This window comes from Ascaphus truei, chromosome 1 (assembly GCF_040206685.1).
Source record: "Ascaphus truei isolate aAscTru1 chromosome 1, aAscTru1.hap1, whole genome shotgun sequence".
Classification (NCBI taxonomy): Eukaryota; Metazoa; Chordata; class Amphibia; order Anura; family Ascaphidae; genus Ascaphus; species Ascaphus truei.
This window is the reverse complement of record NC_134483.1, coordinates 370,086,388-370,111,177: the sequence shown is the minus strand read 5'-3', so window position 1 is coordinate 370,111,177 and position 24,790 is coordinate 370,086,388. Positions and strand designations below refer to the sequence as shown.

Here is a 24,790-nt window from a genome sequence, read left to right as displayed (position 1 = left end):
ATGTTTTTTTGTTGTATATTTCCTGTGAGGCTTGGGCTTTAATTCAAGAGGATGTCAATCTGTCTTTACTGTGTTGGAGGAAGAATTCAGCTCATTTCAAATGAATGGGACTTAAATTTTAGTTGATGACATTTTTCAACATCACATCTTGTTGATAATTTCGACGGTTACCTAATTTTTGTACTATTTGTCATAGACTCTGTCACCGCAGCCTGCTGTTTTTGCTTTTAATTTGTAAATAAACTAGTATACAATCTTTATCCACAGAATTTATGTGTACTGGACATGTCTCGCAACAAAATGACATCTACTGCATTAGGAACCAAGCAACAATTGCCAAATCTTCAGGCACTCCTGCTGTTTTCTAATAAGATCAGTGAGCTGAAGAGAGAGGCACTCGAATTTCTGGGCAACACTTCTCTACAGAAGCTTGACCTATCATCAAACAGCGTGAAAGTGGTAAGGGTTTGCTTTTCCATGCTACTTTGTATGGCAAATTGTATGGATTGTGTAGTCTGGCCAACATGAATACTTCACCCCTGAATGAGGATGATGAAAATATTCAGTAACTACAAGGGATTATATTGCTACGGATCAGGGATAAATACCACAGTTTTGATTCAAATTTTTTACCCTACTTGTTTATCATTTTAGTTTCCTTTAGAAAAACTAGAGGTAAGAGTTTGACACATTTACTGCATTTCACTTGTCAGATTGTATGCTCTATTTTTTTTTTTTTGTTAATTGTATGGGTTTAATAAACCTTAATCTTAATTTCAAACTCAGATGGAAATCCTCTGAGATGCCACTGTGAGGATTTCAAGTTATAACACAAATAGTTATCACACTCTTATGTAACGAAATATTGTATTGCTTCAAATGGATGTTCTCTGAGAATGATGTAATATTATTGTTTTTTTTAAGTTAATTTAGTGTTACGCCGGTGCTGCCCGCAGACTAGACCCGTCCCCTGTGCTGAGGTGGGACGTAGGGATACACGCACCCGCAGCAAAGGGAGCGCGTCCGGAGTGTGGTGTTAGTGTTGCCAGGCCAGGTATAGTAATGAAGACAATACTTGCCGGTACCGGTAGTAGAGGAGGAGTAGTTATTGCCGTTGCCAAGATCAGGGATAGGAGAGTTGCGGATGATCGAAGGTATAAGCCGTGTTACAGGGATGCCAGAAGTCACGAAGTCCAAGTAGAGCCGAAGTCGAGAGCCAGAGGGGGTAGTCGTCCAATCCGCATCAATACCTGAGGAGTCACTGAGAGAGTAGTCAAATGCTTCCATACAGAACTATGTCGAGCGACTAATGATGGGAAGCACAGGCATAATAAAGCTGGGCAGGCCAATGGGAAAAGGGGGCAGGCCTGGAGGACTGCAAGGAGTCCTCCCTGATAGGAGGGAGGTGTTACAGCCCAGCTGAGTGTAATCATTGATTTGCACGGAACTGTTTGATGCTTGGGGGCGCCGCCTCACTGCAGGAGCAGTAGTTAAAAGTGCTCTGTTAGGCATGTGCTCTGTAAGCTGGGAATGCATGCACATAACGTCTGAGGCTGGCGTGCGTGTAGGTGTGCGTGCAGGAGGGCGTGGGCGCGCCCGGCGCTGAGCAGAGGAATCACCGAGGGGAGTGATCCCGCGACGGCGGCAGGGGCAAGGAGCCGTGGAGGACGGTAAGGCCGGATTGTTTTGAGGATCCAGGGGCTCCCTGCGGAGAGGAGGTGCTCTGTGTGGGAAGCGAGGAGAACGCCGATTCCTGACAGTACCCCCCTCTTCAGGAACGGCCTCATGACGGTCCAAGAACGTTTTTTCTGGAAACTTCTTCCTGAAGGACTTAAGAAGGGCCGGGGCATGAATGTCCTTTGAAGGTACCCAGGATCTCTCTTCAGGGCCAAAGCCCTTCCACAGCACCAAGAACTGGAGCTGACCCCTGGATAGGCGAGAATCCAAAAGAGAGTGAACTTCGTATTCCTCGTTATTTTGTACCGTAATGGGATCCGGTTTACGAGTCTGATACGGAAAAAAGTGACTGGAGATAAATGGTTTTAAGAGAGACACATGAAAGACATTGGGAATCTTCATACTAGGTGGTAGTTGGAGCCGGAATGCCACAGGATTGATTTGTTCACAAATAGGGAAGGGTCCCAGGAACTTAGGTGCCAGTTTAGGAGATGGTACCTTGAGGTGGATATTCTTAGAGGAGAGCCATACCAAATCCCCTGGTTTGTAACTGGGCGCCGAACGACGATGACGATTGGCCTGTAATTTCGATCTGCGGGAGGAGTTGAGAAGGGTAGACTGAATCCTGGACCATGCGGTTTGGAGGGAAGAAATGCGTTCATCTACGGCTGGTACTCCAGAAGGAATGTTGGAGATGGGAAGACAGCGAGGGTGGAACCCATAATTTATAAAGAAGGGTGACTCCCGGGTGGACTCGTTTTTTGCAGAATTGACGGCATACTCTGCCCAAGAGAGGAGTTGAGCCCAATCATCCTGGAAATCGGATATAAAACATCTCAGGTACTTCTCCAGGGATTGATTCTCTCCATTTGTCCATTGGACTGAGGATGATAGGCGGAAGAGAAGGAAGAAGAGATGCCCAATCTCTTCGTGAAAGCTCTCCAAAATTTGGATACAAACTGAGAACCTCTGTCAGACACAATGGACGAAGGAATCCCATGAATCTGGAAAATCTGCTCCGTAAAGATATCAGCAAGGGCGGGGGAGGTGGGTAATCCTTTAAGTGGAATGAAATGGGACATCTTCGGGAACCTGTCCACGACCACCAAGATAGTGTTCATTCCTCTGGACCTGGGCAACTCCACGATGAAGTCCATAGAAATGTGGGACCAGGGATGGTCGGGAACTGGAAGAGGTAACAGAAAACCCTGAGGCTTTTGACGGAGATTCTTGCTTTGAGCGCACGTGGGGCATGCGCGGGTAAACTCCAGAATATCTTGAGACATCCTTGGCCACCAGAAATTCCGACGAATGAGATCAGTAGTCTTCTTAAAACCTGGATGACCTGCAGATTTAGAGGAGTGACCCCAAGACAGGACCTCTGGAACAAATTTGGTTGGTATAAAGAGTTTTTTGTCGGGAACGACCAAGTCCTTGGGAATGCGTCTCTGGGAGTGCAAAATCTTGTCAAGATTCTTGAAAGTAGACGTGGCGAGAATCCTCTCATGTGGAAGGATAGTCTCCAATGATTCCTTTGGCCTCTCTTCAGAAGAATGTATATGGGAGAGTGCGTCTGCCTTTACGTTCTTGGTCTCGGGAATATAGGACAGGTGAAAATCGAATCGAGAAAAAAAAAGAGCCCAACGAGCCTGTCGTGGACCAAGGCGTCGAGCGTTCTCTATGTAAAGAAGGTTCTTGTGGTCCGTGAGAATAGTAAACGGCTCTTTTGACCCCTCCAGCAGGTTTCTCCACTCTTGAAGAGCCATCTTCACGGCCAGAAGTTCCCTGTTACCCACGTCATAGTTCCTCTCGGCAGACGAGAATTTCTTGGAAAAATATGCACAGGGATGTAACTTATCTTGGGGCGTGGGTCTCTGGGAAAGAACGGCACCAGCGCCGCAATCAGAAGCGTCGACCTCCAGGACGAAGGGAAGTTCGATGTTGGGATGACGGAGAATAGGTGCGGATATAAAGGCTTCCTTGAGTGTCTCGAAGGCGGAGATGGCCTCGGGTGACCAAGCAGAAGGATCAGCTCCTTTTTTGGTGAGCGCAGTGAGGGGTGCCACAATGGTGGAAAAACTCTGTATAAACTTACGATAGTAATTAGCGAACCCTAAAAAACGTTGTATGGCCTTGAGAGAGTTGGGTCTTGGCCATTCAGTGACTGCTTGACGTTTACCGGAGTCCATCATAAACCCCTCATCGGAAATGATATACCCCAGGAACGGAGTAGAGGTCGTATGAAAGGTGCACTTCTCCAGTTTGGCGTACAAATGGTGTTCACGGAGACGGGAAAGGACGTAGGAGGTGTGGCGTATATGGTCCTGGAGATCTTTGGAAAAAATCAGGATATCATCCAAGTATACAATAACAAAAATATTGAGTACCTTACGAAAGACGTCGTTGATGAAATCCTGGAAGACAGCGGGAGCATTACATAAGCCGAAAGGCATTACTAGATATTCGTAGTGTCCACTACGCGTGTTGAAGGCCGTCTTCCATTCATTCCCCTTCCTGATGCGCACCAGATTATAGGCACCACGTAGATCCAACTTGGAAAAAATCTTGGCCCCCTGTAATTTATCAAACAGTTCGGTAATAAGGGGAAGTGGTTAACGATTTTTAATAGTGATGTGGTTTAAACCCCTGTAGTCGATGCAAGGCCTCAACGACCCGTCCTTTTTCTTGACGAAGAAAAACCCAGCCCCTGCTGGGGAATTGGAGTGACGAATAAAGCCTTTCTTGAGATTCTCCTGGATATATTCATCCATAGCGTGAGATTCTGGTAACGACAAGGGGTAGGTCTTGGACTTGGGTAGGGAGTAACCTGGAACTAGATCGATCGGACAATCGTAAGTCCTGTGTGGCGGCAAGAGGTCTGACTGTACCTTATTGAAAACGTCCCGGAATTGATGGTAAACGGAAGGTAGAATAACTTCGGGAACAGAGGTATTGGCCAGCAGTTGATGAGTCTCGTCTGACCTCGGCCTCCAGGAAATGGGGGCAGAGGAAGTCCAGTCAATGAGAGGATTGTTAAGCTGTAGCCAAGGAAGACCAAGGGTGATGGGTATCCCAGGAGCGTGAATGGCATCGAGAACTAAGATCTCCTTGTGCAGATGTGAGGACAGAAGCAAGGGAGCCATCTCTAAGGAGATGTGGGCCGGGGTAAGAGGACGTCCATCGATACCGACGAGTGTGATGGGAAGCTTCTTTCTCACGAGTGGTATACGGTTTAACCTGGCGAATTCAAGATCCACAAAGTTTCCTCTAGCTCCTGAGTCAATGAAAGCGGCGGTAGAAGTCTTGAACTTATCGCCTGAAAGGGAGACTGGAAATGTAAGTTTCTTAGGGAGTTCACCTTTAGAAAGGGGACGTGGAGACATTACACCCAGAGAGAGCCCCTCTGTACTCACTGGGTGTTCCCGTCCCGGACGCAGTGGACACTCCCGAACCAGATGTTCCATGGATCCGCAGTAGAAACACAATCCCCCGGCGTGGCGGAACTGCCGTTTCGGTGTGCGGATGCGTTGTACCCCCAATTGCATTGGCTCTGGCAACTCCAGTGCAGGAGTGTTGCTGGGAGTACTGGAGAACGGAACTTGAAAGTTATGGACGCGACGCTCTGAGCGGCGTACCTGGATACGTTGATCCACTCGGACAGCCAAATCAATGAGGACCTCCAATTGATCCGGCCTGGATTGGCGAGAGAGTTAATCCTTGATGGGATCTGCCAGGCCTTGCCAGAACACGGAGATGAGAGCCTCTTGTCCCCAGTTAGTCTCGGCTGCTAGAGTCCGGAATTCCACAGCATACTGCGTCACCATTCGCCGTCCCTGAGTGATCTGGAGGAGAGAAACAGATGCCATCTCCCGACGAGCGGGAGAATCGAATACTTGTTGAAACTCGGCTTTAAATGCCGGGTAATCTTGGGTAAGGTCAGAACGTCGCTCCCAAACCGGGGAAGCCCAAGCCAGGGCGCTGCCAGTGAGGAGGTTATAAATGTAGGCTACCTTCTTGCGATCAGTATTGTAGAGATAGGGAGCCATTTCAAACTGCACCTCACACTGGTTTAGGAAACCCCTACAATCTTGCGGTTCACCTGCATAAGGCTTGGGGGGAGGAATCCTTACATCTGAGCTGCTAACTGCGCTTGCGGAGTGGGGGCTTACATCTGGCGGGGTCGCGGTCGGTACCCTGTCTGAGAGTACTGTGACCTGGCGTGTAAGTGTCACAATTTGATCCGCCATGGCCTGGTTATGCTGAAGCAGATTAGAGAGAAACTGTTGAAGTTCGGTCTGGTCTGCGTCTTGTGGGCTCGACATAATGTTACGTCGGTGCTGCCCGCAGACCAGACCCGTCCCCTGTGCTGAGGTGGGACGTAGGGATACACGCACCCGCAGCAAAGGGAGCGCGTCCAGAGTGTGGTGTTAGTGTTGCCAGGCCAGGTATAGTAATGAAGACAATACTTGCCGGTACCGGTAGTAGAGGAGGAGTAGTTATTGCCGTTGCCAAGATCAGGGATAGGAGAGTTGCGGATGATCGAAGGTATAAGCCGTATTACAGGGATGCCAGAAGTCACGAAGTCAAAGTAGAGCCGAAGTCGAGAGCCAGAGGGGGTAGTCGTCCAATCCGCGTCAATACCTGAGGAGTCACTGAGAGAGTAGTCAAATGCTACCATACAGAACTATGTAGAGCGATGAGTGATGGGAAGCACAGGCATAATAAAGCTGGGCAGGCCAATGGGAAAAGAGGGCAGGCCTGGAGGACTGCAAGGAGTCCTCCTGATAGGAGGGAGGTGTTACAGCCCAGCTGAGTGTAATCATTGATTTGCATGTAACTGTGTGATGCTTGGGGGCGACGCCTCACTGCAGGAGCAGTGGTTAAAAGTGCTCTGTTAGGCGTGTGCTCTGTAAGCTGGGAATGCATGCACATAACGTCTGAGGCTGGCGTGCGTGTAGGTGTGCGTGCAGGGGGGCGTGGGCGCGCCCGGCGCTGAGCAGAGGAATCGCCGAGGGTAGTGATCCCGCGACGGCGGCAGGGGCGAGGAGCCGTGGAGGACGGTAAGGCCGGATTGTTTTGTGGGTCCAGGGGCTCCCTGCGGAGAGGAGGTGCTCTGTGTGGGAAGCGAGGAGAACGCCGATTCCTGACATTTAGTTTTTATAACAAAAGGATTTATGACACATCATCATCAACAATTTTTTAAGTAAATACAGGCCTCTATTTAAAGGGCGCATCGCAATACTTTACAGTCAATTTGAGAACAACTACAATTAAATACAATTATTTTGTTACACAAGAGACAGACAGGAAAAGACTAAATTATAATAGTACATGGTTACATTAAATACACAAAGGTTATACATTTCATTTACAGACATTTCAGGCACAGTCAGAGATATTATTATAGGCATAAGTAACATTTACAGGCAGGATTACAATTGCTATATAACATAACTTGTGGTATACCGCTCACCAAATAGTAGTAGTAAATAAAGTTTACAATCAAGACACAGCTGGTGCAAAGGAATGGTAATAATACACAAATTGGGAGCGGTTACCTTGTGTACACCATACAGCCTATCAGACATTGTGTCAGGGAGTATTTTACCCCCATACATTATAGCAGCTCTAGAGTGCAACTTAATAGGGATCTTTGGGAGATCCTGTGATCTCCTGCCTTGTTTTTGAGGATTACAATTGCGTTAGAAGAGGTAGGATTGGCCTGCAATGTGTCATTAGGAGGCCCTGCCACAAGGAGCTTACAGTCTATAAGCAGGGTAAATTGAAACATTGGGTACAGGAGATGAGGGGGTTGGTGAATTTCAGATTGCAATAGAGCAGCTGTAACAATACCAAACATCAGTGAACGGCAGCAAATGGCGACACTCTTTTGCTGCCCTACGGCTGATGCCTTTGAGATGACTCAGGTGTTATTTCCCAGAGATTCTATGGTAGAAATGAAAAAAAAGCAACATAGCAGCACACAGTACCTCAATAAGACATGTGGTCTGTGATGTAGTGCTTGTCCTCATGCTGTTAACCCCTTCCATGCTAGCTTGGTGGACAAAGGCAGTGAAGGCATATTGGGGAGCCTCTCTTCTTACGGAGACGCCTTTGGGGTGACTCCGGTGTTATGTCCCAGACATTCTTTGGTAGAAATGTTAAAATACTTTAAACTAAAATCAGTGAGAGTGAAGAACCTTAAAAATAGAAGTATTCCTTAGCATTGAGAAATTAAAATAAATTGGGCAAACCCTGAATAAATACAAAATGTTGCAAGAAGATAAGAGATGCCTGTGTTACACCCCCTACCCATCTCCTGGTTACTAAAGGTACACTTGGAGTTAACAGTAGAGTAGAGGGTAAGCACTACCCAGTTTATTCATTAAACGTTAAGTGTGAAAGAAGTACAGTATTACCTGTTTCAGAAACAAAACTCATTAGTCACTGTGATGTTTTAGTTCTAATTTCAGCTTTTTTACAGATAAAAAAACGTTTGATCAGTACTTGGGACAGGTTACTATACTTTCATTGCTGCTCTCATGTGAACAACAGTTGTATCATGGAGGTATTTGTATGGTAATGAGATGTATTTTTAAATGTACAACTCACTTTTTTGTTATTTTTTTTTTTTTTTTTAGCATAAGTGGAACTGTTTGATTAATATTGTTTCTCCCACTTCAGAATAAACGTTTTGCAAAGCCCCATTCATGGAAAATAGCAAACTCTGTTAGAATGCGCAATTATCTGATTGTGTGCACTAATCTGTGTCATAATTCACCATGGAAGAATTGCACCTACAAACAAATCTGACAGCACAATTTTGCTTTTAGCTGCAGCATCTTTATAATTCATTTGAATGCATGTGAAACATGCTAAATAGTACTTGATTAGTACTGTACTTTTTGCACCCTGTCCGTGATCACAGTGAAGCTCTTTTATATACTGTAACATAGCATTTTGCATTTTGAATAGCAGACATGGACATAATAGGTGGTTATTTATTGAAGGCCCCTGGCTGCAGGCCAAGTGGTCAAAGCCCAAGCACAGAGACTGCACCGGAATTAACAAAGAAAAATAACATTGTTTCCAAGTTATTTTCTTTGATAAAATGGGTGCATTTTATTACCCAAGTATTGCGCAGCTTAATTGTAATGTACCAAAGGAGAGATGGGAATGGGCTTTAATATTATCCAAACTCCTATTAAGCAAACTTAATAAACCTTTTTTGACTATGTAAATGTCATAGAATGCCAAATGAATTATAGGATGCCTAAAAAAAGAATAGCTGAATAAGAATAGTGACTTCAGGTTTACAGGTGAACGTACAGTATTTAGTGTTAATGCATAGACAAGGATTTGGGTAAGATACACATGTAACCCCTCCGTTAACTACCTCAGATGAATCTGTTTCCTGCTGATGTGGGGGCCTGAGTTCTCCTCCCCATTAATGCTGCGTGTATTTACCAGCTGAGCATGTGGTCATATGTCAGACAAACCGAGCACGATACCAGGGCAGTTACAACAATTTTATGATCAATAGAAAAGGTTTAAACACAACTCTTAGACCATCACAGCGAATCTCGCTGGTTGAGGATCACCATAGTACCATTCTTACACTTACAGTACAACCCCAGCACAATCCTAGGTATTGGAGAGTCTTAGGCTGTGATTATACACAAAAACGCCAGTGGAGTCGCCCGTAGTGACACAAAGCGACGCAAAAACAAGTGTTCTACATACCTGAAAACTGCCTGTATCAAATCTGACTGTCTCCTCGCTCGCTGCTGGTAAGCGGGAAACAGTTGGAGCGTTTTCAAAATTTGTTTTTGGGTTGTGACTGCCATGTCATGTGATGCGGCCGTCCGATCAAAAAAACAGACTTCAGCCTGCAGGCACGCACGCAGTAGCATGTGCTTCTGCACATGTCGCTCTCTGTGATGTCGCTATTGTGACGTTACAGATGCGCGCACGAGCCCTGCAGTTCGGCTGTATAATCGCAGCCTTATATTACCCCTGACAACCCTGTGTCTTAGAGAATCCTGGTATATGTGCCAGCACGTAACGTTGGAGCTCATGGTGGTTAGTGTGATACTGTGGCAGGCCTGTGTTTCGCGAAGACTTCAGTACCTCTTATACTTGTCTTGGTGATGAAGATCCTCTTTGTAGTTACTCATTGTTTCCTTAGGCTGGAGGCTGATGGACCCCTGATACTTTGCACAAAGAGCCTGCCTGCAGACTGTTGCCTCTGCTGCTGTCTGTTTCTGCTTACTGCTTCTGCTTATTACAGAAACTATTCTGTGCAGGATTCCTCTTCTCCCTCTCTCTATGTGGTGGTGCTCATGCAGATCCCTTTGCACAGGAGGGATCTGCACACAACCTCACTCCATTAGTTCTCAGCAGAACTCCCTCTGTGATTCCTCTGACTAATGCTGCGTCCATAGAAGCACTGACAGCGGTCCTCCGTGCTGACGCTGAGGCTCGCCTGCTCAATCAGGAGCGATTGTATGGACTTGCAGGCGAGCCAGCGTGCGCGATCGGGAGGCGGAGCACTGACATCATGGGGAAAAAAGCCCGCGAAGCGCTGACGTCAATGTCACGGCGCCAACTTCGTGATGCTTCGCTCTGATTGGGTGTTTCAGCTGACAGCGCGCTCAGATACAAAATCCCTGCGCCGCAGCATGCCTGTGGATGCTCACGGAAGCCCCCTCTCAAGACTTCCTCATTGAGGATGACTGGGCTCATCGCATAGCGTCTTCATGGCTCAGCGCTGTCGGTCCTTCTATGGACTCAGCCTAAGTCCCATGGTCCAGTGGAATGTAAGGCTGCATCCATAGACGACAAGCAGCGCTGAGGCGTGCGGACGCTCCGCGCTGAGCCCCTGCATCCTCAATGAGGATGCCTTGAGAGGGGGCTCACGCGAGCGTCCGCAGGCGTGCTCAGGCTTTGGAGTTTTCAGCCGAGCGCCAAGCTGTTTTTCAGCGCGATGTCGGCTGAAAACATCCAATCAGCCTTAAGCAGCGCCAACGTCACGGCGCCGTGACGTCGGTGCCGTGACATTGACGTCAGTGCGTCGCGGGCGATTGGCCCAGCGACGTCACTGCCCCGCCTCCAACCACCTCCCCCCGGCTCCCTTCGCGCACGCTGGCTCGCCTGCAAGTCCGTGCAATCGCGCTGACTGAAGCAGGCGAGCCTCAGCGTTAGCGCGCCTCCGCTCTCCCCACACCTCTATGCCTAATTCTTAAAGGGGCCATGCCCTGTGCTGGTAGCAGACACAGGGGGTTACACACAAATATCCATATCAACTTTCATGCCTTGGATATTTAGGCTGTAAACATACTAATACAATGTAATGTGCTAATCTGATTAAGTGGACATAAATGTGAGAAGTACAATGCTTTAAAATTACAGTAGGCCTATAGGTAATATAATAAGCATAAATAATGAGGCATGTACTCCAGTGAAGTTTGTGAGGAGGACATAAAAATGTATTAGAGATTACATCAAAGTCCCATTGTTGATGCGGATCTACAGTACATTCAACTTTTGCCAGGATCAATGTGCACCTGTGGCAGGAGCGCATATGCTGAGTGCTCCTTTATACTTTAATTGATTCCAGGCAATATAATACAGATGGGATCAGTGCATCGACATATCATTTTCAATATTTGCTTAAAGCAGCTGAGTTTTATACCTGCAGCTGTTTGCTAACTATATTTGTGAATAAGGTGCTAACAGGGTGAAACCTGTGCAAGCAAACTTTTGCTCTTATAAAATGTATACCAAATGAGTGCCTTTGATAGAATCTAGCCCAGCGGTGCGCAATCTGTGGGGCGCGACCCCCAGGGGGGGCGCGAGACTGCCGACGGGGGGCGCGGGGTTTACAGAGGCCCCGCGCGCTTCCCGAAGGCACTTAAATTAAGTGCCGGGGGAGCTGCAGGGCCTCTGTAAACCATACTTACCCGTGGCTCCGGCGGCTTCCTCCCGGCGTCGCCATGGCAACGTGGCGTCAAAATGACGCTGCGAGGTCATGTGACGTCACGTTGCTATGGCAACGTGACGTCATTACGCCGGTGCGAGGGTAAGTTGGGGTTGGGGGGGGCGCGGGAGTGAGGGGACAGCCGGCAGGGGGGCGCAGGGAAAAAAGTTTGCGCCCCCCTGATCTAGCCCATAATGTTTCCGGCAAAATTATTATTCTCCTCTTCATTCAAATCCAGAATAACTATTGCAAAACACTTGAACCAAATCATACAGATTTCTTTAGTCAAGTCCATGCTGGGAGAATATATTGGAGATGATGGTAGAATATGCTATGCTTCTTTACTAGGAGAAGGAGCGGCTCAGTGAGTAGAGACACTGACACTTTAAACCATGAGTTTGAATCTGGAACCTGTTGTCTTGACCTTGTGACCTTGGGTAAGTCACTTTATCTCCCTGTGTCTCAGGCACCAAAAACATAGATTGTAAGCTCTATGTACAATTACTGAACATGATCACGGGATGGCAGCAGTCAGGTTTTATTTAGAGCACTCTAATTTATCACCGGCACAAAGCACTTTTATTTTGGATGCTATTCCCTTTTTACTCACTCATAATTATTTTTTGTTTGATGGGGTTTTCTATCTCCAAACACGAGGTACCGCCATGGGCACTAGCTTTGCCCCCTCCTATGCCAACCTATTCTTAGGTCAGTCCACGTGTTTGGAGAAGGGAACCCGCTACAGACAATTTATCACGTTTTGCGAGAGGTATATTGATGATTTGATTATTATTTGGGAGGTTGATGTACACGTTATTATTGTTTATTGAATTTATTAATAATAACGTTCTCAACCTTCACTTTACTCACACATGATATTCACAATATACATTTTCTGGACCTCTTTCTTTTTATAGATATGTCCTGTAATATTGTACAAATGTTTTTCGGAAAATTAACTCATGTAATTCTTATTTACGTGCTGACAGCTGGCATCCCAAACCCCTGTTGTAGGGCATTCCTAAAGGGCAATTGATTCGCCTCAAACGGATCTGTTCTAAAAATGATGATTTCATCATCCACTCCAAAGAATTGATCTCCAGGTTTGAGGCGAGAGGATATTCCCCCACTGATCTCCAAAAATCATTGACGGAGTTTAACGAAATGGACTGAGCTTCACTTTAAAAAAAAAAAAACAGGAAGAAACTCCTTTTTGGATGCCCCAACGTTTGTTACACAATATAATACACAGAGTCAACAAATAAAAAATATTGTTAAAAAAACATTGGGGGGTACTTGCAGCTGATCCAGTCCTGAGTCAGATTACTTCGAAGGTCCTCACTTCATTTTTAAGAGGTCTAAAACGGTTGGCAATTTTGTTTCTAGAAGTTTATTCCAATTAAGGATACTGTTGATAGAATGTTACCAAAAGGGAGTTTACATTGTAAATCCTGTAGGCATATGATTTCTAAGTCTCAATTTAGCTCCATGATTACGGGTTCTTCATTTATTGTAGTACCACATTCGTAGTTTATTTACTAAATTGCGGATGTGGGAAACAATATGTAAGACGGACTACAAGAGCTCTGAAAACCCGTATCATGGAGCATATGCGATTAATCATTAAGAAGGATCTAACTCTTCCAGTAGCAAACCATTTTACTAATTGTAGTTTGGGTGATATAAAATAATTTTTCTAATATGGGAATTGAACATATCCCTATGCCCATCAGAGGGGGGTAATAGAATAAACATTCTAGATAAACGTGAACTTTACTGGACATTTACTTTGAGAACTAGAATCCCTGAGAGTCTAAACTCTGATTTGTAAGAATAAATAAATATACATAGTTTAATATACACAACAAAATAATTAATGTTAGAAATCTAATCTCAGATGTTCACATGATAGAGAATTCATTCTGTTCCACCGTTTTTGTGAGTTAAGACTCTGATTCGTCTTTTGATTAGGCCATATGTGATTCAGACAGTGTATAGTGTTTCACAGTTTTTTTACATCTTATTTCTGTGACTGGTCCTCCTCTCCTCAGACATATACATATTTGTTAAAATTGTTCAAAAAGATTTTGTTTTTATTGTTTCTATATTTTAATATATGAATTAGTAAGAGTTTAGTTATATAACATTCTATATATTGATTTGTTTTCATCTATTTTGTTACGCTCTCTTCCTTTTCATTTTTTTATATTATTGAGCAATAAAGTTGTTTTTTTTTGGTTTTAACACATTTTGAGATATTCTACCTTATACATGCATTTGTTCATATTGTTTGTTAATAAAGTTTTTTTATGTAGTGGCCGAGATCACCACTCTCCTTACAATAGAATCACTTCCTTGTGGTCTTGTAACTTGTTGAAAGGTTTGTTATGCATTACTTCCTCAATATATATCACTTTGTTGTCATTGCACACAGTGTAATAAAGTTCTTGTTGTTATGCACTGACGTTATGCGTTTTACCACTCCCCTTACAAAAGAGCTACTCCCTCGTAGGTTTGGAAGCAATGGAAGGGCTAGTTATACTAAATTCCTTCAATACAAGATACTGCGTTGTTTCTGCACACAGTGTAATAAAGTTGTTGTTGTTGTTGTTGTTGTTGTTATGATGACGCGCTGAGGTCATACGTTTCGCACCATTTTTCACGAACCAGGAAGTGAAGGGGATTGTTGATGCCAGCGCTCATAGTAAGTATAAATGCCTTTTTGCTACTTCATATGTCAATCACCTTAATAAAGAGCTAACGCTTGAAACGCGTAGGTGGGGGCATTTTTGCCTGTGTATGCTGTGTTTTTCCATGTTGCTAATAAATTAGCTTTGTTTTTCACTTTGGGAACGCTCTCCATCCTTTTTTGATCATTTCTACCTGCTGGAAAGTAGTGCTTTGTCTTTTTTTGCTCCTGTTTCTATGGGGCAGGGACTGTGTCTGCAAAAATTCGTAAGTGCTGTGTTCCTCGCTCTATACTGTAATTATGAAGCACTAAGTCATGTTGGGAGAAAAGCACTATATTAACTAAAGTTATTATTACTAAGATTAAAGGATCAGTCCCCCCTTCCCCCCTCCATCCCCTTTCTTTCATAGGTGGGAAACAGGGGGTCTTCAGAGCTCAACCACTTTAATTTCAGCTCGGAGACCGTCCTACTGTAGTTCCTGAGGCACATACTGGGGAAGATGCCACCGGTAGCACAGGAAAGAAGATGGCATTGAAATCTCTCACATTCCGCCATTTCATATCGTCATGCGTGATGGAGATTTCAATACCAGGAAGTAACTAGAAGTACCTTCTTCAATAAGTACTGTATATCGGGGGGCCAGGGGGCTGAAATTAATGCGCTTCAGATCCGTAGAGCTCCTGTTGCCCACCTATGTAAAAAAGAGGGGCAAGATGCATTGCTCCTTAATCATTAGTTAAGTATTGGCCTAGCCACAGATAATGGGTCACAGCATATGCATCATCATTTTTTGCTGTGCAATTTTTTTTGTGATGTTATTCTGTTTTGATTTACTTACTTGTTTGTTTATTTTTATAGATTCATCCAGGCTGTTTTCGTCCACTAAGAAACCTTCACACTCTTACAATAGAAAATACTCAACTTGGCCCTAATCTGACACAGCAGCTGTGCTCAGAGTTAGTAGGCACTGGAATACAGGTCCTTTTGCTAAGCAATGTACAACTTTCAAAAGTACACAACACAACCTTTACAGGATTAGCAGCAACAAATCTGACCACTTTGGACATTTCCAAAAACAGTTTATCGCAGATTGATAGCAATTCATTTGTTTTCCTCAAGGATGTGGAGGTTCTAAACTTGGAGGATAATGACATTTCTCATGTAAGTTCTGTTACGTTTTCTGGTTTGTCAAAAGTGAAATCCCTTAATTTGAAAAACTTTTTCAGCCATTCAAAAGCTTCCAAACTAGATGATCTGTCATTCCAATGGTTAAAAAACCTGGAATTCCTCAATATGGACAATAACAAAATATCTAACCTTACAGAAAATACCTTTATGGGCCTGACAAGTTTGAAAGTGTTAAGCTTAAGCCAGTGCACGGTAAACCTGCAGACAATTACCAATAAAACATTTTCATCTCTTGCAAACTCACCCTTGTTATCATTGAATCTGACCAAAACTGGGATAGCAAATTTAGAAAAGGGTGCATTTTCCTGCCTGGGGCATCTGCAGACACTTGACTTGGGTTTAAATAGGATTAACCAAGAGCTTAACGGTCAGGAATTTCTTGGTCTGCAACATATCGAGATGATTTATCTGTCCTACAATAATCATTTGACCTTGAGCAGCAATTCCTTTATTTCTGTTCCAAGTCTTAAGAAGTTATTCCTGAGAAAGACGGGATTGTCCATTATGTATCCCAACCCATCTCCTTTTAAGGTTCTGCAGAACCTAACAATACTGGACCTCAGCAACAACAACATTGCCAATATACAAGACAATGTGTTTGAAGGACTTTCCAATCTTAGAATTCTCAATTTTCAGCACAACAACCTTGCTCGACTATGGAAACATTTTAATCCCGGTGGCCCTGTTCTGTTCTTGAAAGGTTTGTGCAGCTTGGAAATACTTAGCTTGGTATCCAATGGTTTCGATGAGATACCTGCTGCAGCTTTCAAAGGATTGTCACAATTACAGAAATTGGAGCTGGGAGAAAATAACGTGAACATACTGCCTCCTTCTTTATTTGATGATCAAAGATCACTTCTTATACTTGATATTCAGAAAAATCTCATAACATCCGTTGAAAAAGCAGTGTTTCAGAATGTTTTCAGTAATCTCAAATATTTGAGCATGGACGGTAACCCATTTGACTGTACTTGTGAAAGCATAGGCTGGTTTTCCAATTGGCTTAATACAACTAACACTAGTGTACCTGGCCTGCCTTCACAATACATTTGTAACACGCCATTAAGATACCATGGTATTGCTGTGGATCTCTTTGACACTTCCCCATGCAAGGATGTTGGTCCTTTTAAGGCTCTTTTCATACTTACTTTTACTTTTATAACCAGTTTCATGTTTTTAGTTATGCTAATACTTTTCCAAGGGTGGAGAATACAATTTTACTGGAATGTTTCACTGAACAGAATGTTTGGCTTTAAAGAAATTGATCCAGAGGAAAACTTTGAGTATGATGCTTACATCATTCATGCTAAAAAGGACATGTCTTGGGTTGAAAGAAATCTGATTCCCCTTGAAAACGATGAACGCTCCAAAATCCGGTTTTGCTTTGAAGAAAGGGATTTTGAAGCTGGAATATCAGAACTTGTCGCAATTGTCAAGAGCATAAACAGAAGTAGAAAGGTCATTTTTGTTGTAACTCAATATTTCTTACATGATCCTTTGTGCAGGAGGTAAGCTTAGCTCATATCTGTTTGTTTGTTGTTGTTTTTTTTTTTTTAAAGAACGGTGTTTTAAGCAGCAATATGTACGTACAGGGACATATTCAGGTAGCTACAATAAGTGACTTAATGCTTTTTAAGTGATTTGCATGTCTAGCTATACAGAAAGGCGTGATAACATGTTAAAATCGCTTGGAAACGGCTTTTTTACAACCATCATTATTCTTGCAAACCATGCGATAGGTCAAGAAAGGTAAAAATTCAAATTTGTTGCCAGTAACTGCTATTCAGGAAGTGTCAATATGCACATCCCATCTTAAACACGCTTGTTTTGTGTTCTGGCGAGATAGGAGTTGTGATTTCTCTCCAGACCCTGAAATGGAGGTTTTGCGGGGTGGGGGTGGTGTTCCTAACCTAGTAAGTATCTCCAGTTGTGTATACAGCTGCAGCGGTCGTTATTCGAACACTTCACCCGGTGTATACATCTGAATACCCAAGTCATGGCGCGAGATCTCTTCCAACCTTACCGTCTTAAGAGGCGAGTGCAGAAAATGGCATTTTAGTGTTCTGGTTTTTAAACACCTGAAATTGACACAGTAGCACTGTAGCACCGTACTGTACACATTGCGATTCATTCATTTCATTGCAACCAAAGAAACAGAATCCATGAACTTAAAACAAAGCATCCGCGATAAGCGCGGGTGCCTGGGGCGATTGGCCGCGTTCATGCCGCGTGGAGTACAGCAGCGCACACTAAATCGGCGCCGTGATTTGTTCAAATAACAGCCACTGCAGCTGTATGTCCCCTAAAACCTCCCTCCAAATAAATTACGGCAAAATACCTGTGCTGAAAAAGGAAAATACCTGAAGTACCATGGGAGATATGCTAATGTCTATACAAAGTATATTTAAAAGAGTCACACATCTTAAACGATATCCTTAAGACCAAGGAGTTTAAATACCCAGTGTCAGACTAAACAGGATTAGAACCCACAACTGCCATTCAGGGCAGCAGCTCTAGCATTCAACTATACCAGATGCTGGGAAATGTGGCTGTCACAGCATACTTTTTTTTTTAACTACATCAGTTCTGTAGTATTAGATGCCGTAATAATAACTTTTTTTTTATTCAACTCAATGCCATTTTAATACGTTTAAAATCATCCTTCGTTTTCTATAGCAGGTTTTGCCAGTTCCCCAGCAGTGCAAGATCTTTGCAACACTTTCCTGTTTGTGATAATTTGTTGCCAATTTTCTCAGCAGTTTGAGCTGTAAATTGTAACAATAGATAATGTTACCTTAGTAATATGAGGATACATTGTAGCTGTTGAGTTACACTGACTGAAGGATTGATTAAAACTGAAAGATGGGTATTGTGTTAGGCGCACAATTAGGCTTTTTACAGATTTATAACAGGAGCACCAAACGATTGCCATCTCTGGTAACCATGTAGCATTATAAATCGCCACATGCTTTACATATTAAGAAACAAAAAGAAAAAAAGGGGGACAGTTGCATTAGTAATATAATGTTACATATCAGCTGCAGCATTTCACAGACTGCAGCACAAAGTTAGAAGGCGGCCATTTTGTTAGGAGCACAATTAGGATTTTGACAGATTTAGAAACGAGCACCAAACGATTGCCAGCTTAGATAAGGCCGCGCGTATAGTGCCCGCAACGGGCGATGGCGACGCCGCCCAAAAACAAATACATTGTTGCCGCCGTGTGTGCTTATAGTAAGCGCGGCGGCGGCAATACGACGGAGCGACGTCGCCAAATTTGGAAGCCGGGAATATTTGATTTTTCAAGGGCTGTCGCCTCATGTGACAGCCCCTGAACAAATCAAATGCCCGGAAACCCGCGCCGCCACTGCAAAGCAAAATATAACTTTAGCTAGCGGTGACGTCACCCGTCCCGTAGCGTCGCCGGTCGCGGGCACTATACGCGCGGCCTAAGAATGTAGAATTTATACATTGCCACATACTTTACATGATATGAGCATCGGTGAAAAAATTACGATTTTTGTAGCGGTTTGCTGAATTAGGAAATGTATCTTTTCCTATAGTACCCATCATTTAATAGTGACAGTACCATCCCCTCCTGTATTGTATTTTTCCTTGTGTTTGATCTCTTTTATAACCTTAGATGTTTTCTTTTTTATTCTTCTTGTAATTGAAGCGCTTTGTGATCCATTAGGAGAAAAGCTCTATATAAAGTTATTATTATTATTATTATTAATTGTGTAGGGCAGAGCATATGAGAGCCCATACTTAGGAAAATATTTCAGCTGGCAAAGGATGCTGGAATGTGTTTCATATTCAAAGGCAAAGATCAGCTGTGATTGATTATTAAGCCTACTGTATCAGGGAAGAAAGAGAACCTGGATCGGAATTGCAACTCCCCTGCATGACAAATATAGGCTATAGCTTTCCAATTGCTTGAGTTAAATGCTTAGTTGATAGAATACATATTTACCTAATGTGCCTCTGGCCATGGGGCGTATGGTGGACACTGGGCAACCTGTAAGCAAGTCTAGTGATTAGTGCCTGCAAGTGGCTGGTCAGGGAGATGGTACTATAAATGGCTACCAGAGTTAGTGGACAGGGCAGCAAGATGAGGAGGTGTAGTAAAAACAGAGATTGCGTCAGGGACTTTTGGCAAACCAAAAAAATTAACCCTTTATTGGGAATAGATCTTCAATCACAAATTAAAATATTCAAAATTAAATAGCCGCACTGATTAAAGTAAAAAATAAACCTTGAAAAAAAACATTCATACCCACCAAGGTCCCCAGATTCTCCTCAGAGAGGACACTACACTTTATAAGTAGTAGGGAGTGCAACCTAAGGTAGAGTGCTGAAAATAGGACTTGAGATCATATGAGGTGAGACACAAGGCCTATCTTCTGTGGTCCTCTGGCCTCCAATGTATCCCAATTAATTTCTGTTGTATAGCTAGCTCACATGGCTTCTGAACTTGCCTTAAACATTCCAATGAGGCTCCTCTTGGCTGCTCTGAGGCCTTGGAATTCCACCCAAACTTCCCTATAGCCTTCAATGGGGATTTTTGTCCGAAAAACTTCTAAAAACAGCCTGCTTCAGGCTTCATAGAATTTTCCCCAAAGTCCTTAGATCTTCTTCTTTCTTTTTCTCACTCTGGTTGGAGCATACTGCACTCCAGTTACTTTCTGCCGCAGATGTTATAGCTCCTTGGCCTAAGTGTTGCAAGGCAAAGAGCTTAGTTTCAAAATTAGAAAGCTACAGTATGCTGTTCTCTGCATCTAACTTCCAGATTGTTCTCTAAAAAAGCTAATTTTTTTGTACATTTTATTATGGGCAACCCCTGACTATTATTTGTAATGCGGCAAGGTAAGGTCCAAATTTAAGGTTAACCCGTTGGAAACCACCTTAATGGAGATTACCTCCCATGGTTAACATTTCAACCTTTACACAACATATATACAGGTTACATAATTCAGATGGTTGGTAGATCTGCATAGTAGATACATAACAAATACAGTGCATTATTTGCAAGGATATTGTAGCGGATATTGTAGCCTAATAATAGCTTAATTAATTTCTCTAGCAGACAATGGGGGGGGAGGGGGTTTCTACATACCTGTGAAGTACTCCATAAAAATTGCAGCACAAATCCGAGGTAAGTAAAATTAGGGGGCGAGCTCCCATAAACCACTTTGTTTTGCCAATTGAATGTTCATGCTAACATTGTTAGGATCTAGCAATATAATGTATAACCCCAGACTCATAAATTGCACCAATCCTATAAATAATAGTCCCTTTACACTACTGTTTCCTTATTTACTGCAGTACAATTAGCCATCCTTAATCTATACTGAACCCTCTTTTCAGTAGGACAAAGTATTGAATCATAGTAACATGATGATAGTAACATGATGTATCTGACACAGTAGAATCTATTTCCTAAATAATATGTGCGGGTGCTTGGACTCTTTGGGAAAGAATTCCGTTGGACATGCAGATGAGAATACCGAGCAGGACACCGTTTCATATTCAGCTCAATGTAATTTTTATTCACTGCCCCAATGCTTTGGTCCTGCTGACACTGTCTGCTCTCCCTTCCCATTTTCAAAGCAATTGAATACACTTTTTAGAAAGGAAGATTAAATATCAGAAATGTGTATATGGTTAAGTGTGCATATGCTAAACATTACTTTTGTTTTTCTGTTAGGTTCAAGATTCATTGTGCTTTCCAGCAAGCTGTTGAACAAAATCGTGACTCAATCATACTTATCTTTCTTGAGGATATTCCGGATTATAAATTGAACCACACCATATATCTAAGAAGAGGGATGTTTAAATCCCGATGCATCCTGGATTGGCCAACTCAGAAAGAAAGGGTGAATGCTTTTCATGAAAAACTAAAAGTTGCTCTCGGATCAACTAACTTAATAAATTAAGTTTAGCGAATTGCAAAAGTGTAAAATGTACGCTTTAAAAAATATTCATAAAGCGGTACATATCAGTAAATTATGTTGACTATTTTTTATAGTTACAAATACTGGAATTTGCTTTTTACCTATCTTGTTTATCAAAATATTTTACAAACTACTGTCTTCAAATATTATATACAGTAGCATTTTTTTTTTTTTATTATTAAGATTTTCAAACATAAATGGGAAGGGGAGGGGTACAGAAAAAAAGGGGAGGAGGGGGTGAACAACCATTTTGTATCAGAATTCTTACAATCGACAACAATCACATTACAGGCATACCCCGCTTTAAGGACACTCACTTTAAGTACACTCGCGAGTAAGGACATATCACCCAATAGGCAAACGGCAGCTCAAGCATGCGCCTGTCCCGAAAAGCAATACCAGCTTCCTACCTGTACCGAAGCTGTGCGCAAGCGGCGAGACGATAGTGCCTGTTACAAATGCGTTATTTACATCAGTTATGCATGTATATGACCATTGCAGTACAGTACATGCATCGATAAGTGTAAAAAAGTTAGGGCTTCACTTTAAGTACATTTTCGCTTTACATACATGCTCCGGTCCCATTGCGTACATTAATGCGGGGTATGCCTGTATATATCATACAGAATTTTAGAACAATTTATCAGCGACATATCCTACACTCATCACTCCCTGATCCTCTATCTTATTGGAGTCTTACTCCTATCCACCATCCAAGGGAACCCAGACTATCAAACTTCCATGTGGTGTGATTCAAAAATGAGGTGAGTCTCTCCATTAATTGTACATCATTAATCCTTCTAATAACCTCTCTTCTGGAGGACGGCAGTGTCTTTTTCCACGCGCACCTAGTCGCCGTTTAATATATGCAAAATTAATTTAGCTGTGTAATGATTTATATCTTCCATAGGTTTGGCCAAAATGATTAAAATTGGATCTAGTGGAACCTTGATTTCCGTCACATCTTCTATTAAATCCAAACTGTCCTCCAGTATGTCTGCATTACTGGGCAAATCCACCATATATGTGCTAGATCCCATATCTGTCCGCATCCCCTCCAACATTTATCAGTAAACTCCGGAAATATTTGCTTTAACCTTTTGGGGGTGTAGTACCAGCGTAACAAAATGTTGTAAATATTCTCTTTTGTAACTGTGCATATAGAGGTTTTACCCGCATTATCCCATATATCTTCCCAGTCCTCTCTTGTTATTTCAGTCTAGAAATCCAGAGCCCACTGGCCCACTGATTACACCTTCGTACAGGGATGAGATCAGGCCTTTTTGATATTTTTTTTGTTTTGCATAAACCTTCGAATCGTGTGGATTTAGGGAATTCCTCCTCAGAGAAACCCTGGCGCACAAAATGTCAGACCTGCATATGTTTAAACAACTCCGTCCGATGTAAACCATATTTTCTCATCAATTCCTCAAACTACATCAGCTTATCTTTTTCTAATAAATCTCCCATCTCTAGAATTTCTCTATGTCTCCAGGTTTCAAAATCCTGACCCTGAAAACCCGGCAAAAACCCTGGATTACCGAACAGGGGCGTAAATCTAGATGGAGTTGACATAACCTTATATTTCTTTTTTGCCAACTGACAGATTTTCAGAATAACCCGATTTACTGCCGGCTCAGGCTGTCTCCCAAGCCCATTCCTGGGTCTCGACCACAGCAACCGGGTATTTAAGTGAGCTTTCCAGATCCACCCACACATAGGTCCCTCCCGGGGAGTGCCAATAAACCATTTGTTTCAAATGAGAGGCTATATAATATTTTACAATATTTGGAACCGCTAAACCCCCTCTTTCTTTAGACTCCAACATAATTGACCTGGCTATTCTTAGTTGTTTATGTTTCCAAATAAATTGCATAATACGACTTTGGATTTCTTTTATGTTTGTATGTGGGACAGATATTGGTAATGTTTGAAAATTATATAGAAGTCTGGGGAGGATGTTCATCTTAACCGTGGTTATATGCCCTATCTAGGAGATATAGTGATAATTCCATGCTTGTAGATCCTTTCATTTACATTAAATGGAAAAGCTTCCGATTTTCCCACATTAACTTTATACCCAGACAATTCCCCAAACCTCCGGAGAGCGGATTGTAATTTTGCCTGTCTTATAATAAGTTGTTTATTATCTTGTAAGAATTTCAGTGCGAGGCTTTCTGCTTTGGTGAGGTTATGTTTAAACTTCCCCAAAGTTCCACTCTCGGTAAGGCTATTCAGGTCATGGTGTACCATGTTGAAAAAAGTATCAACATGGTTACCCTTAGATTGATGGGGATAGAACGTTGACTGTGCCTTAAAGGAACTATGTACACAACTGGATTCTTCTTCTGTTAATGGTTCTAAACTTGGGGTTTCTTTTAACATGGGTATTGATTCCTTCTCTAGTTTAATAAAATGTCTCTTAAGTGTAATATTTCTTACAACTTACAGTATGTAAATCTTTAAATAATTGGAATGAATTTGCTCCACATGATCCAGAGAAGGTAAGTCCCTTACTTAGGTTCCTGTGAATCTGGTGGTGCCGGGTAACATGTGACCTTAGTGCACGATATGCCTATTTTTATCCACATTGATTTACGCAGATATCTTACCTTTTAATATATATTACTATTTTTGAACTTACTTCACCATATGCGTTTGCGCTTGTTTTTTCTCTTTCAAATCTAAGGCTGTCTCACATTTTAATCTGGTCTGTAATTATTTCATTCGCCCATAATAAATATTTTCTTTAACTGTGCATGCAATGTCTTGTATATAATGTATACCCTGTTCATTTATGTAACTGTATTTGTAACCATGTATTATTTGTCTTAACTCTGTGCCCAGGACATACTTGAAAATGAGAGGTAACTCTCAATGTATTACTTCCTGGTAAAATATTTTATAAATAAATAAATCAATGGTGCTTGACTGTTCATTATCAATGTCGTGTCTCTCTATCTCATGTAACAAGAAAGATGATCCAGGGCTCCACAGGTTTCTTTAGGAAAGAATTTTTTCAAGATACACAACGTTTCGGCCTCACTTGGGCCTTTGTCAAGTGACTGGCACTTGACAAAGGCCTAAGTGAGGCCGGAATGTTGTGTATCTTGAATAAATTCTTTCCTAAATAAACCCGTGGAGCCATGGATCATCTTTCTTGTTGCTGTATACCTGGATTGCTGCAGATAGCCATCCCTGAACCAGGAGCTCCGGCATTGCGCAAGTATTGCATTTATTTGCATTTATTTGCAATTTTTTGGAGTGCTACACACCCATATATCTCTCTATCTAATGTGACA

At 42.7% G+C, this 24,790-nt stretch overlaps 1 protein-coding gene across 1 annotated transcript in view; it reads left to right on the top strand.

Annotated features, from left to right (window-relative positions):
- TLR3 (toll like receptor 3) overlaps positions 1 to 24,426 on the top strand; it is a 43,285-nt gene extending 18,859 nt beyond the window's left edge. The window contains exons 4-6 of the mRNA XM_075610125.1: positions 268 to 459; positions 15,205 to 17,042; positions 21,242 to 24,426. Coding sequence (XP_075466240.1) covers positions 268 to 459; positions 15,205 to 17,042; positions 21,242 to 21,470 — 2,259 coding nt within the window. The 3' untranslated portion in view covers positions 21,471 to 24,426. The remainder of the gene's footprint in view (positions 1 to 267; positions 460 to 15,204; positions 17,043 to 21,241) is intronic.
- Positions 24,427 to 24,790: the final 364 nt, after the last annotated feature.